The 13,116-nt window shown below is 44.3% G+C and overlaps 1 protein-coding gene across 11 annotated transcripts in view; it reads right to left on the reverse strand.

Moving 5' to 3' along the window:
• RUFY3 (RUN and FYVE domain containing 3) overlaps positions 1–13,116 on the reverse strand; it is a 735,957-nt gene that overhangs the window by 590,581 nt on the left and 132,260 nt on the right. For 2 of the 11 annotated variants that reach the window (XM_069626291.1, XM_069626290.1), the window contains exon 1: positions 9,600–10,273. The exons of 5 other annotated variants lie outside the window; for them this stretch is intronic. In XM_069626291.1, coding sequence (XP_069482392.1) covers positions 9,600–9,777 — 178 coding nt within the window. In that variant the 5' untranslated portion in view covers positions 9,778–10,273. Of the gene's footprint in view, positions 1–9,599; positions 10,292–13,116 lie in introns of those variants that run through there. 4 more of the 11 variants (XM_069626283.1, XM_069626285.1, XM_069626284.1 and 1 more) reach the window with 4 other exon arrangements.

The raw sequence follows: 13,116 nt of genomic DNA on the forward strand, positions 1-13,116 counted from the left end.
CGAGCAGTTTGCATTTTGGGGGAATGTAAACTGTGCCTTCTCCACAAAACAACAAAAAAGGAAAGTGTGCCACCTCCACCAAACATAGTAGAGGATTCCTAGTAGTCGAGATTCAATCATAGCTTGGTTAACTAGGCTCCTCAGAGACATGCCTCACAGTTAATGGTCTGCTGTTGAGCCTTTTTTCGGGGAACTGAGCAGGTTGGTTGGTCAAACAAACTGCTCTAGAGAAAGCGCTCAACCCAAACCAGAGGATTTTTACCTCCGTTTGGCAGGGTTTGGAGTGGCAGAGGCCGCTTGCGTATCCACTTGGCAGGAGACTACTTCAGGTCCCAAGGAAAAGGTGCACCCAGCTCCTGAGAATGCCACTTGCAAGACGCCTACTTCCTTAATATAAGCAGATGTGGTTGTGTACATCGCTGGCCGGATACCAGACAACCAGCCATTATTATTTGCCAGTTAGTGGGTAATTGGAGCATGGGATGCCTCAAGTGATCAAACCATGCCAGCATTTTACAGACCTTCCAGTGCTTACAACTGCAACTCTACAATCTTCCCATCCAATCACGTCCACCCTGAACACCTTCGCAGTGGAAGAAAAGATGTTGCTGGATGCAGAATTTGCAGACCCTGCCCAAAAGAGGGTCGTAGCACTGGCCCTCCATCATCCCAATATGTTTTGGAGGAACCTGTTCCTAGTTCACACAAAAAGGGACAGTAAGGCCTCTGATAAAGCTACACAAGCTCAATGGCTGAATAGTTTACTGCCAGGCCAAGATAGCGGGCATCCACCTCCAGGGGGAGGGGACTCTTTGGCCCATCCAGCTATGAAGGAGGCCTATGTCACAATGGCTATTATTCATCCACATAGGAGCATGATACGATATGGCATTTATAATGCGCCTATACACAAGCGTTTCAAGCATCTGTCAATTCCAGAGGTACTCCAGAATCTAGCAGTTTATGTGCCTGCTTCTCAGTGTATCCCCCTTGCCAACTTCATTCAAGTCATATTGGTAGGGCCCATCCTTTACAGTGCCCATCAAAGGTTGGAGATTTGCCATGTCCGCAGGGGACTATCCCACAATGAAATGCATTGGTAGCTGGGACCATTGATGCCTGAAATGACCAGGCTATCGCAATTCCGGGATTGAAAGTTGGGGAGCTCACCCTAGCCCAATTTCTACAGCGGCAAGTGGTCCCTGGAAGAACTGGACTTCCATATATACCAATTTAGAGCTATTTTCTGGTTCCTTTGCTATCAGAGCTTTCAGAAGGAAAAGGGTAGACGCCTGCATCCAACCAAAGATGGACAATATAGATCAGCAATGCATTGCACCAACCACCTCCGATGCAGAGGTCAAAGCGTCTAGTGGAATGAGGGAAGGATGTATGGCATTGCTGCCTGCACCAGCATATAGCCGTGGCAGTATATCTTCCAGGGCTGGCAAACCTAGCAGCTGCAACATCTCAGCAACTGGATGCTGGACTGCAGCATACGTGCCTTCCTGCAGAGTCTGTGGCAACCCTTTTGAAAAGACTTTTCTTCCCGGCTCAGTTCCCAGCTTCTCCAGTTGAAGGTGGCTCACTTTGCAGATGAGACAGGTGGTTTTCTGAAGCCTAGGAGTCCAGGGATAGAGTATGCCGTTCAGCCCTTTGTGACGATAGCTCCAACAGGGGGGAGGAAGTAAACATTGTGTTTGTGTCACCTTTTTGGACAATGTGTGTATTGTATACAGTTGTACAATTTTTTTTTCCTATTTTCCAATCACACTGCAGCATAATCTGAACATTCTATCAGGTTTGACTCTCCACCCTCTGGTAAGGGACGCATTGTTCATTCTGGTGACACGGAAGGCGTCGGGGCTAGCTGGGTCAAAGGTATTTTGTGAGACAATACAACCCCTCCTCATTCCCTCTTCGGAGATTTCTGAGCTTCCAGCACAGCTAAGAGCTACAAGGCTTTCTGGCAGATATGGTGGTACATGGTAAAGCCTTTAAGATTATTGTTTACTGATAAGCCATCTCAACTGCACACAACTTTGGGGGCTGCTTAAGAGCATTCGGATTGTTTGACCACCTAATCCTTATTACTCTATGTAGGGCATGACCACATTATTGCAAATGTTGGGTTCCTGAGAGAAAATAGGATGGCCCGACTCTGAAAGCCTCATCTTCCAAGTTGGCCATGCTTCTGTACCCGATCACCTGTAAGAGGGTGTTAGAGCTCTGGATTTCTCACAGAGTGTCTTCTCCCAAGAGGTGGCATGCTCACGATCACGTATTGTACTCGGGCACCAAAGCTGTGGTTCAACCTAGCTTCCCAGGCCTCTGCTATCTGTGGTTTGTTGTCTTAGACAATACGAGCGGATCACAGCCCCACAGGTTCTAATAAACTGCTCTTGGCTTAGGGTTGCCTCTTTAATCCAGTTTTGGATCCCAGACTGGCAAAGTGGATCCAATAAAAAATAGAACTGGCCACTGCTGATTTGTCTGCTTTCAGTGCTTATTCAGGCACGGATGGGTGGTGGCTATGGACTGAAATCATTTGTTTTGATTGCCAGGCTGGTCGATGTCATGGAGGCGGGTATCTGCTTGGGAGACTACACCTTCACAAACTCTACTTTAAACTGACTGATGACGTAGCTTTGTTAGCGTGTAGTATGCTTTAAACAAGCAGAACATCATCTTATGGTTCCTACCAAAGAATAGGAATTCCTATACCTTTTGGGGTAAGGCATTTCTAGTACTATAAAAGACAGGCAAGTATTACGCTTCAATTGGCTCGTAGAGAATGTTCAAATGCAGAGTTATCAAAATGGAAAAGAATTACTTGTCATTTTGGGGTGATTGACATTCTCCTACCTGGTCGTTCTAGTGAGGTTTAATTCCTCCAGGGGCAGAGGTAACGTTTAAAGCTGAAGTGAGCACTGCACCTATGTCTGCAAGTCCAGGAGGGTTGGAAGGTTGTTTTCTCACTGATTGACCCATTAGCACTTTGCACTCCATGCTGGTAAATTATTGGTTGGATGGTATCCATTTAATCGGGCTGTTGGAGAGATGGTCTTCAGTTTTCAAAGAGGATGAGGAGGGGAGGTCTTGGAGGACTAGTGAAGGCCTGGATTGGTTTTAATTGCCATGTGTTAAAGGGATAAACAAATTACAAAAAAAGATCCAGAATTGCTGGGGAAAGTAGTTCAAGTGTTAAGTGTTTTATGCTGCTGTAAGGAAAAGAAGTTGAGCACAATACCTCCATATTTAATAGAACTAGAACTCTTATGCTAACAAATAATGTGAATTTCTATTAGTGCACATTTGCAGTGTGGGGGACGAGGGGTTATCCATAATTAAAATCACATTTTGTTTCAGCACGTTGATGCTCAGTGTAATTGTGAAGGAGATGGTATACCATTTCAATAAATCTTTAATCCGTGTTGTGGTTTATCATTCAGATTGAACAAATCTCCCGATTATAGATCCAGATGCCTACACTCAATCTAATTTGCACACAAAAAGAACCTTTGCAAAGAGGGATTTTTATAAGCAATTCCTAGAGGCAAAAGTAGTGATTTATTATAATTTACTTTATATCCTGCATTTATCCCATGCAGTTGTAGAATATCAAGTAGTACCGGAATTGACTGCTCAAGACACACAATGTAGATCAAAATATCAACATATTGTGTGATTTTAGAGTCAAGGCCATCCAGTGTAATGCTATGTAATAAACGATATACCTAACCATTGCCGCTAGGGTTTACATTTACAATGCATGTACCAACAGGGAAGAGTGGGCAACCCAGTCAAGTCCCAAAGTATAACCAAACCTGTGGTCAAGTTATACCATGTGTATTGTGCACTGGTCTAGACGCTTTATACATTCCCTTTAAAGTTTAACAGTTACACTAACCAGGTTTTTTTTTAAATCACCTTAAACAAATTTCGATTGAACCCCGTTGAATGCTTTTTTGGTGTCGAATGGCATAACCGCAGTCAATTTATTGTGTACCCAAAATTATTTTGAGCAATCTCCTTACATTATTTGTGAAATGTCTAACCTGGATGAAACCAGTTTGAACCATGTGGTTCATGTTCGGCAACACTCTTTTCAAATCTTGATGGAAGGCATTTTATCAGGATTTTGGCCGCAGCATTAACGAAATGGGACAATATGCTCCATAGGGCAGAGGATCCTTGCCTTCTTTGTGGGATAACACTCTAGAGACGTCAGAGAAGGAAGCTCATTAGATGATTAAATGCAAGAGATAATGTGGCAATATTTTTTTTAAAGAATTTCAGAAATCTATGGGTATGCAATCAGGGACACTCACCTTACCTTTCTTAAGGGTTGCTATTAACAATTCTACTTAATCAATAGACAGAGACGCAGTAAACCGGTCCAAGTCTTCTTGCCCTCTTGTGGATATGTCCAAGTTCTGAAAAAAAGCTTATGATCATACGCACTGAACTTGGGGAGTTGTGCTATGAAGATCTTTGTTAGCTGAACAAAACTAGAACCAATATTCCCTTTTTCAGAGATCATGGAGCCATCACGCCTCATAAATTGAGCAATAATACTTAAGCGTATAGGCCGAAGCATGCACTTCTAAAGAATTCAGTCTCCCTCTTACGCTGAAGAGGAACACAAATACTTATTTGAAGAGCAGCTTATTTTGATGTTTCACTTGTCCAAGTATACATGCACCATAATGCCACCGTTCACAAACAAAGTTGGTGGTGGGGCTTACTTCTCTACTTTCTTCTTTGAGTGACTCTTCACATTGCAATTCTGGGTTATTTATCATGCTTTTTTACCACAGGTTTACTCGAGAGGAAATCGGGGGTAGAGATTATACACATGAATTAGTGTGTTCCTCGTGTCATTCCGTTAGAAGGGAACAGCGGAAACCAAAGCGGGGCTTCCATCTAGACAACACAAGGGCCCTGCATTCATCACTGTATTCAATCCCATTCTCTGTAACGTTACAGATATGCACAGTGAGCCAAGCAACTGTCCCCCCACTTTAACCCCCCCATCCCCCTCCCCCACAACATTCCGAAGAAGGTACCACTCCTGTTGAATGCGGTCAGTATACATTCCGTAAATTTATAGGCATCTGCTCATGTGACTGATGTTTTGTAAATGGGGAGGTCCAATAGCAAACATTAGTTTCTCACAAGCTGTGATATTTGTATGAAATCTGTTTCATAAAATTGCCTTTTACAAAGGTTCTGTTAGAAATAGAGTTTAAGAATTGCCCTAGTCAGTGTACAAATTAATCAAAATAAAAGTCATTATGGAAATGGCCACAGCATGTACACCTTTTTATGCATACCTAGACAAATTATTTGGGTGCTGTATTTTTCTGCCATGGACTGTTCTTTTGGTTTTCATATTAGAATGATTTATATGTGCAGAAGTGCCTTTTACACTCCGAGTCTAGGGCATCACAAGCTATAAAAAGATTGTTTCTATTCATCTTAAATCCTTTACGCACACGACAGCGCATGTATATTTAAACATGTTTAGGCATTCACCAATAACGTCAGACATGTATAAAATCAAATCTTGTGTGCATAGCGTGTCTTTGTTGGACATGGAAGCGTATCAACACATTTTTGTCTAGCTCCAAATTTGGAATAATAAATTCAACATACTTTTTATTATCCAGATATATTATAATTAATTGCACATCACTCAATTCACATTCCAACATACTAGCATCCTTTCTTTACATTTGACACACTGGCCACCACATGCCCGGCAAATGTATACATGAGAGCACCATCCCTCACCACATTAACTTCCGTGGAGCAGCTCAGAACTCTCCACAGAGACCCCTACATCTTTAGCCCCATCAAATACCCTTCCCATCAAGGCCAGACACCACACGATAAAACAAGAACTGCCACAAAACACATAGAACCACACCTTACGTCAGGTACTTCTGGTCTTCTCACATACCCCCACGTGCTTTTCAGCAAGCCCTCCACTCTACCAGTTCCTATCCAGCTTTTTTGCAGACCGGTGTGCCACAATGCCAGCAATAAAATGGCAGAGGTGCGCTACAGAAGACTGCTTTACACTACATATCCATAATCAACAGTTCAGCCAGTAGAAAAAGCGAGCTGCTGTACAAACTGTCGCTGGTGTCACTGGTGCACTTCACTTGGGGTAAGCTCCAAGGGTTCTACGTGATTTTGCCGACCTATTTTTGGTCGTGGTACTTTTCATCGCTGACCCTTTCATCACCAACATTTTTATTTATTTTTATTTATTTTTATTTATGGGGGGCTGCGCCCCCCCCAAACCTCTCACTTACTTAAATAATCATAACCCAACCCCCCTAAAAAATAAAATGTAAATAAAAATGTTGGCGATGAAAGGGTCGGCGATGAAAAGTACCACGACCAAAAATAGGTCGCCGAAATGCGTGTATACCGCTCCAAGTATGGTGAAGATCAGTCATGGTTTAGTTTTGGACACGTTTCGTCACAATGTATTTTAGAGGGCTTTGTTTTCACTAGTGATGGGTTCCCTGCGTGTGCCTTAGCGAAACACTGCTCCAGAATCCAGAATCATGCAATCACTCACCCCCATAGAGAAGAGCTAGGGCAGTGCACCGCATAAGGACGGGCATAATTCCAAGCATGGACTAAAGATCTGATCAATGAATCACTTCACAAACTCTCACCAAAGTTCTGCCTAGCCCCCAAACATCACCTGTGCGAAAGCTACGCTTTTTGGGAAGTCAGGGTGTCCGCCAATTTAAAAACTGAACACTACTACAAAACAATCATCTAATTTAATAACACTAAGCAATTAAAAAAAACTAGATCGGACATCCGTAAATGTGCAGTCATGGGAGCCTACTGACAAAGCATTACTCCCATTCAGCTGCAGCAGCCCCACCTTTCCACCCATTCTTTACAGGATCAAATTGCTTTATTGGTTTTAGACCCGTCTCGTTTTTATCATTTTGCTCTTGGGGGAATCCTAATGATACTGCAGGAAAATGCTGAGCTCACAAAGGCATCTTGAACACGACTTCAAGCACTCGTGGTCTGCGGTCAGGAGATGATTTTTTTTAAAAACCAACCACGTGATCAAAACAGCACAAAAGGTAATCGTGCCCACAAAAATTCACAATTATATTTCAGATAAGTGCCGCTCACAGCGCACAGGGTGATGCCTTTTACTGGCAGCACTGGAGTGTTGACTCGGCAGGTCTCCATCCTGCCTTTTTCCATGTCCTCTTAATACCACAACCTTGCAAGATGCTCTCCACCACATCAGTATTCCCACACCAGATGGGTCACCAAGGTTAACAATTTATGAAGACTGCTATTCTCAGTTTCTGTAGCAGATGCCATTGGTAATACGAGTACAATAGCAACGACCAAGAGACACTTTTCAGCTGACAGATACAAATGGAAGCTAAAATGAAAATCTTAAGAGGAAAATGCTCTCAGCATCTGCATCTCAGCACTATTCCCGCAAGTAAATTGAGAGTATGACGTGACAGAACTCGAGTATCAACGTATGTAACCAGAATTAAAAAGGTCTACCAAGGGAAATTACTATAAGGCTTCATCAAAGATCCCCGTACTGGAATGAAGCATGGCAAATTGCTGAAATAAATCTCAACTGCCCTATCATATTAAATGTTGGGTCTTTCTGGAGTGAATCCGTCATGGGTGTATCACAATGCTAATCCCCATAAATTAATGTGCAAACCGTTTTTTCTGCTTCATGCAAAGTTAGTGTCCCACAGTCCCTGTATGAATGTGTACCTGGGATTGCACACGCCCACGGATGTGTTCATAGATTTAAGCCAATTCACACCTGCCCAAGTGCAGTCTTCTGGGGAGTTATACATTACCCTATTTACGATTTAACCAAGAACAATTAATTCTCATTGCATAAAGTTTCACTAATTCCCTCATGATGCCTAGCTCACTTTCTCCCACTAAATAATTTCAATAACTAACATTTGAGTACCTTGGACGATGTTAAAACTTTCTGGCTTTGCTTAGTCACCCACCTCGCCAATCAATGTATATGCATATGATGGTCTATGTACACTTGTTGGTGACATGCAATTTATTTCACCACCCATACAACATTCACGAAAAATATTCTAAAAATGCCCCTCAAATGCAGGGGGGGTGGTAGCTAGCAAAGTGGTTAGAAAGAGCCTGCATGCATCGTTAACCTACAATAGGAGATTGTCTTGAAACTAAAGGCATGGGGACTACCTAAAGAGCTTCTCACATACAAACACCCTTGACATAACTAGGATGAAAGGAGACCTGCTACAGTCTCACTCATTCTTTACAAAATATCAAATTGCTTGCACCAATACTGTAGTTGAGCATTTAGAAGGTGAGCTAGGACTTCAGAATTCTCATTAAAAAGGAAATATTGTAGAGGAGCTGATGCACAGCCTCTTCCCTTCCCCTAAAGATGCCACTCTCAATGCAAGACCTACATCACCCAGCAGCTGACAAGCACGTTGTCATTCCCATCAGGGGCGCCTCCAAGGGGCGGCCAAGGGGGTCCATGGCCACCCTTATAAAAGCACAGCCCCCCCCCCACCGGCCCATTCATTTATGTATGTTTGTTTTGGTGTGCCACCCCAAGACTTCAAGTGTGGCTACCCCTATGAAAAATGTCTGGGGGCGCCTCAATACCTACACCCGCATTCTGCATGGAGAATGGCTGACAAGAACCAATTACAGGGACGCAAAATAGGCCTGTCCCGTGGCAGTAATCTGGCACTGGAAACTAGAAGAGTAGATTCACATAGGGTTGAGACCACCAGGCCAGTTTTAAAGCTTTCCATCGCAAGCTAAACTAAGCCGCATTCTGGCTGCAATCTAAAAACCTTAAGGAGTGTGCCTTTAGTGTATACAGCACAATGAACGCAGGCCTCATTTTAGACAAAAAACGTATTGCACAGCCCAACCTCCAAGCAATACAATCTATCGAATCATGCTGGCCTCATTCCAAGAATATGTTGCTAATTTGCAGTACATCAGCCACATTGGTGGGACTGGTACATTTTCAACGTTTAAAGCAGAGACCCTCACATGCAGTACGCAATCGTTTGCAGATTCATTAAGGGTTTGGCATCTGTTTCGATACATTGATCGGTGTGATATTTTGCTGGTATAGAAATAATTGCTTTTTTCCCAGCTCAGTCTCTTTCTGACGTAATAACATTCTGGTCTTTATGTACAGTACTGGATTGACAGCTCGTGCACAGGGGTACATACAAAACAACATATTTAAGACTACGTGGGTTTTGCTAAATTGGAAAGGCAAATCAGATGTTGCCACACACTGAGAGCTGGCAAACTGGTCCCAGACAGACACTCGAAAATAAAGACCGCGGAGCAGCCACAGAAAGCCAGAAAAAAAAAGCAAAATATTGGAAAAGCAATGCTGCAAACAGTGAATTTAGCAAAAATCAAAGGAGTGGATTTCTGTGCCCTTTACGATGAGGCAATGGTTGCCCATTGATGTATATGAGAGATGCTGCAGCAGGTAGGGGTGGATAAAGGAGGGGAAGCCATGGTTGACATTTTCACCATACCTTCGTGGGTAGGTTCGGGGTCGGGTGTAAGTGAGATGTCATCCAGTTCACGGAGGCAGAGCCATTCGCCGTCCATGGACACGCGGAATTTGCACAGGTAGATGGTCTCCATTGCAGCCTGCGTGATCTTGTCTGTGGTGGGGGTCGGCATGTCGCTTTGAGGCGTAAGCGCAGACATGATGACTCAGCTGGTACAACAACAACAAAACACAACCCTAAAGAAAAGCCTTCAGAAGCAGGGCATGGAGAAAAAAAAGGCACAGATACCTCACCGTGTAGGCGCACGACAAACAGTTGAATACAAAAATGATCTTTGGATTAGGCTTTTAAAAAAGACAAGCCCGAATGACGCCCTCTTCTAAGATTTCCTCCGTTTTGCGTTTCCCCAGTTGTAAGACACGCTATTCATCCCCATCTAACGCCATACAGCAAACCTGTTACCAGAAGGGCGGGCGCAGCTACCAAACGCAAGAAAAGCCTGCGAGCCGCTTCAGAAAACGAGGAAGCAAAGCCACAGGAAAAGAAATTGTGTCGCAGAAAACCACTAGCGCTCCGTCTCACGTCAGGCTGGGCACCGAATGCTGGCCGTGCGCAGTAAGCGGGGTGTTGACCAAAATGGCTGACTAATGAACTGAAATAAAAATTCACACTCATGTGACCAGCTGCTCTGAGCGTAAGCAATTCCCAGGATGCTGTATGGATGATGCTGATGCAGGGAGAGCAATTAAGCGGATCCCGCCTCGCCCTCGCTCTTCTCCCCCCAGCCCAGCCCCTCTCTCTCCCCCCTCTCCCTCTTCAGGCTGTGCTAGAGAAGCCAAAGATCGGGCGTAACACAAGCAACCTGTTCCAATCAATCGATGTCGCACAGAAAACAAAGGGTCTGGATAAGAAAAAATTAAAGCACTGCAATAATACAGTATTTTCCAACTGTACATGTTCACGTGTGTTTGAGCATGCGCGTGTTTTCGGATTTGTTTTTCAGGCATGCACGGTACATTGGGAGCTGTCAACCCGCCTCTTGTCAAGCGTTCTTATTTTAGTCATTCATGTTAACCAGAATGCAAACATCGAAAGAATCGAATTTTCAAGGCTGGGGTTTCAATTTGAATGCGGTTTGCATTTGGGAACGTCATTTGAGATCCATAATTGTCAAGGAACAAATATATCATGTTAAGGAATTAACGTGCGATGGCTGTTGTGCTACAGCGATACACGTGCGAAAACCCACATCAAGAGTGGGGTGCACAGGGACATAAACCCATTGGGCTCTACAGCTCAATTCCACTCCGAACCCGCTTCCCGCCCGAGCCCGAGAGGATGAGCATGTAGTACGTTTTGCCTTGGCCCGTTAGATGCATCTTTCACCCTAATTCTGAGGATATTTTGTTCCCCAAAAAGATGCGGGCTATCTAACGGCTGAATTCTTTGGCTTCCCCATAGAGGGTCTGGTCTATTAATATCAGGGCTGGCTTTTGTCCTCAGCACGTTTGCTGCTACCAAGTTAATGATCGTTTAAACTTAAATGCACTGCTCCCCAGGTGAGAAAGTTAGTTTCTACAATTCACAGTGGTGGGTGTGGGTACGTTCAGATTGCCATTTGAAGGAGCATCTAGTGGCCCATATTTTCCCTCCAGATGCAACCACTCAAAATGTTGAACCAGGAGACATTCCTGGTAACCATTAGGAGCTTTGGGCCACACACCATGGTGCCTTTTTGCTCGATAACCCTGAAGAGTCTAGATCCAAACGCCATCCCGGATTTGCCTCCAGGATACCGATCTATGAAAAGAATTACATTGTCAACTTAGATTGGGGAAAATTTGGTTACTGCAAAAAGATGACTTGTGCTCTGCAGGAGTAAAGGGATGAGGAGTTGCTAAAGCACCTTCTCAGCCCACACAACTTCTCAACCAGCAGTGATCCCAGTCAAAGGTGAAACGGCCACGGCCCGACTTGTAGATCTCTGCAGCTTTTTTGGTAATGTGGGCTGAGGGAAGGTTATGCTCTTCAAGAGGGGTGTGAGCTGGCTCAGAAGCAACATAAACAGTACAATGGTACCAAAATAACAATTACCAAACACTGTTCTGTAAAAACAGGATCTTTGCTTGAACCTAACAAATATGCACATAACTAATAAAAACATTACCAGCCCATCACTCTAAGGGAAAACACAAAAGAAGCAAGGTATTTCAAATAAAAAGGTGACACAAGGCCAGTTCCTTGGTCTTGCAGGGGAAGCCGCAGGTCAGCCAAAATAGGTAAGCCAAAGCTAAGCCTGCAATGGAGAACTGGCGGAGACCCAAACCTTACCAATGGCACCAAAGTATTGCGTTGCAGTACACATGTCTCACGCCATGCATCGATTCCAAATTGCTCACCAGTGTTTTATTTTAGTATTTTGATTTATACAGCGCTCCAAGACAGACGCAACTGTATCCAGGCGCAGATGTTCAAAGCGGCTATATTCAGGGTGTCACAGAACAAATGAACAAGTTACTTGCCCTATCTGGCAACGTTCTTTCGATGGGATGTTCCTCTGACGTATTCCACATCTCTGACAGGTAATGACCACAGCTGTGCTGCTTCAGAAATTTTTTCGGTGTAGGGCGTCCTGCGTCGATACGTTGTTCCTCGAGGGCCTCTGTCGAGGGTCGACATCACCGGATGTTATATATAGGACGCACAGCGCCCGTAGCCTCAGTTGTAGTTTTTCCCCCAGAGCGTGTGGCACCAATCTCCTGCCAGTACGACTGCAGAAAGCCTTGCGGAAACGTAAGCTGCAATCGCATTAGAAATTCTGTAGAGGGGCAGGCTGGGATGATTCGATGTGGAATACGTCGGAGGAACATCCCATCGAAAGAAAGTTACCAAATAGGGTAAGTAACTTGTTCTTCGAGGGGATTGTGTCCTCCCAAGTATTCCACATCTCCGACAGACTCCCAAAGCAGTACCAACATATGGAGGTTGGAAAATAATTAATCATTTTAGAATTTTAGAATGCCCAATCAAATTGCTGAATAGAGGACTGCCGTACCAAAGGCCAAATCCTGCCCATGGATGGAGTTCAGGGAATGGTTCTCACAAAAATATGGACAGAGGCCCATGAGGCTGCTTCACAAATACTGCAAATAGGAACACCCCTCTGCAGAGCAGTGGAGGCAGCCACACCCCTAGAAGAGTGAGCCCGTAAGCCTACCAGAGGGTCCTTTCCCAAAAAACGGTAACACTCCGAAATCATCAAAATGATCCATCTAGACATGGTCTGTTTGGATACAGCCTGACCCAAGCGTCTTCCAGCATAACCAACAAAGAGCTGATCGGCCACTCTGACCCGGGACATCCTTGAGAGATAGAAACTCAAAGCTCTCCTAGGATCCAACCTATGGAGCCTCTCCTCTTCCTTACCTGGATGTGGAGGAGGATAAAACGCTGGAAGAATTACCTTCTGGCTCAAATGAAATTCCGACAGAAGCTTCGGAAGAAAAGGAGGCCGCACCCTAAGGACAACCCTGTCCTT

Source organism: Ambystoma mexicanum, chromosome 6p, assembly GCF_040938575.1.
Source record: "Ambystoma mexicanum isolate Mex_15411 chromosome 6p, UKY_AmexF1_1, whole genome shotgun sequence".
Lineage (NCBI taxonomy): Eukaryota > Metazoa > Chordata > Amphibia > Caudata > Ambystomatidae > Ambystoma > Ambystoma mexicanum.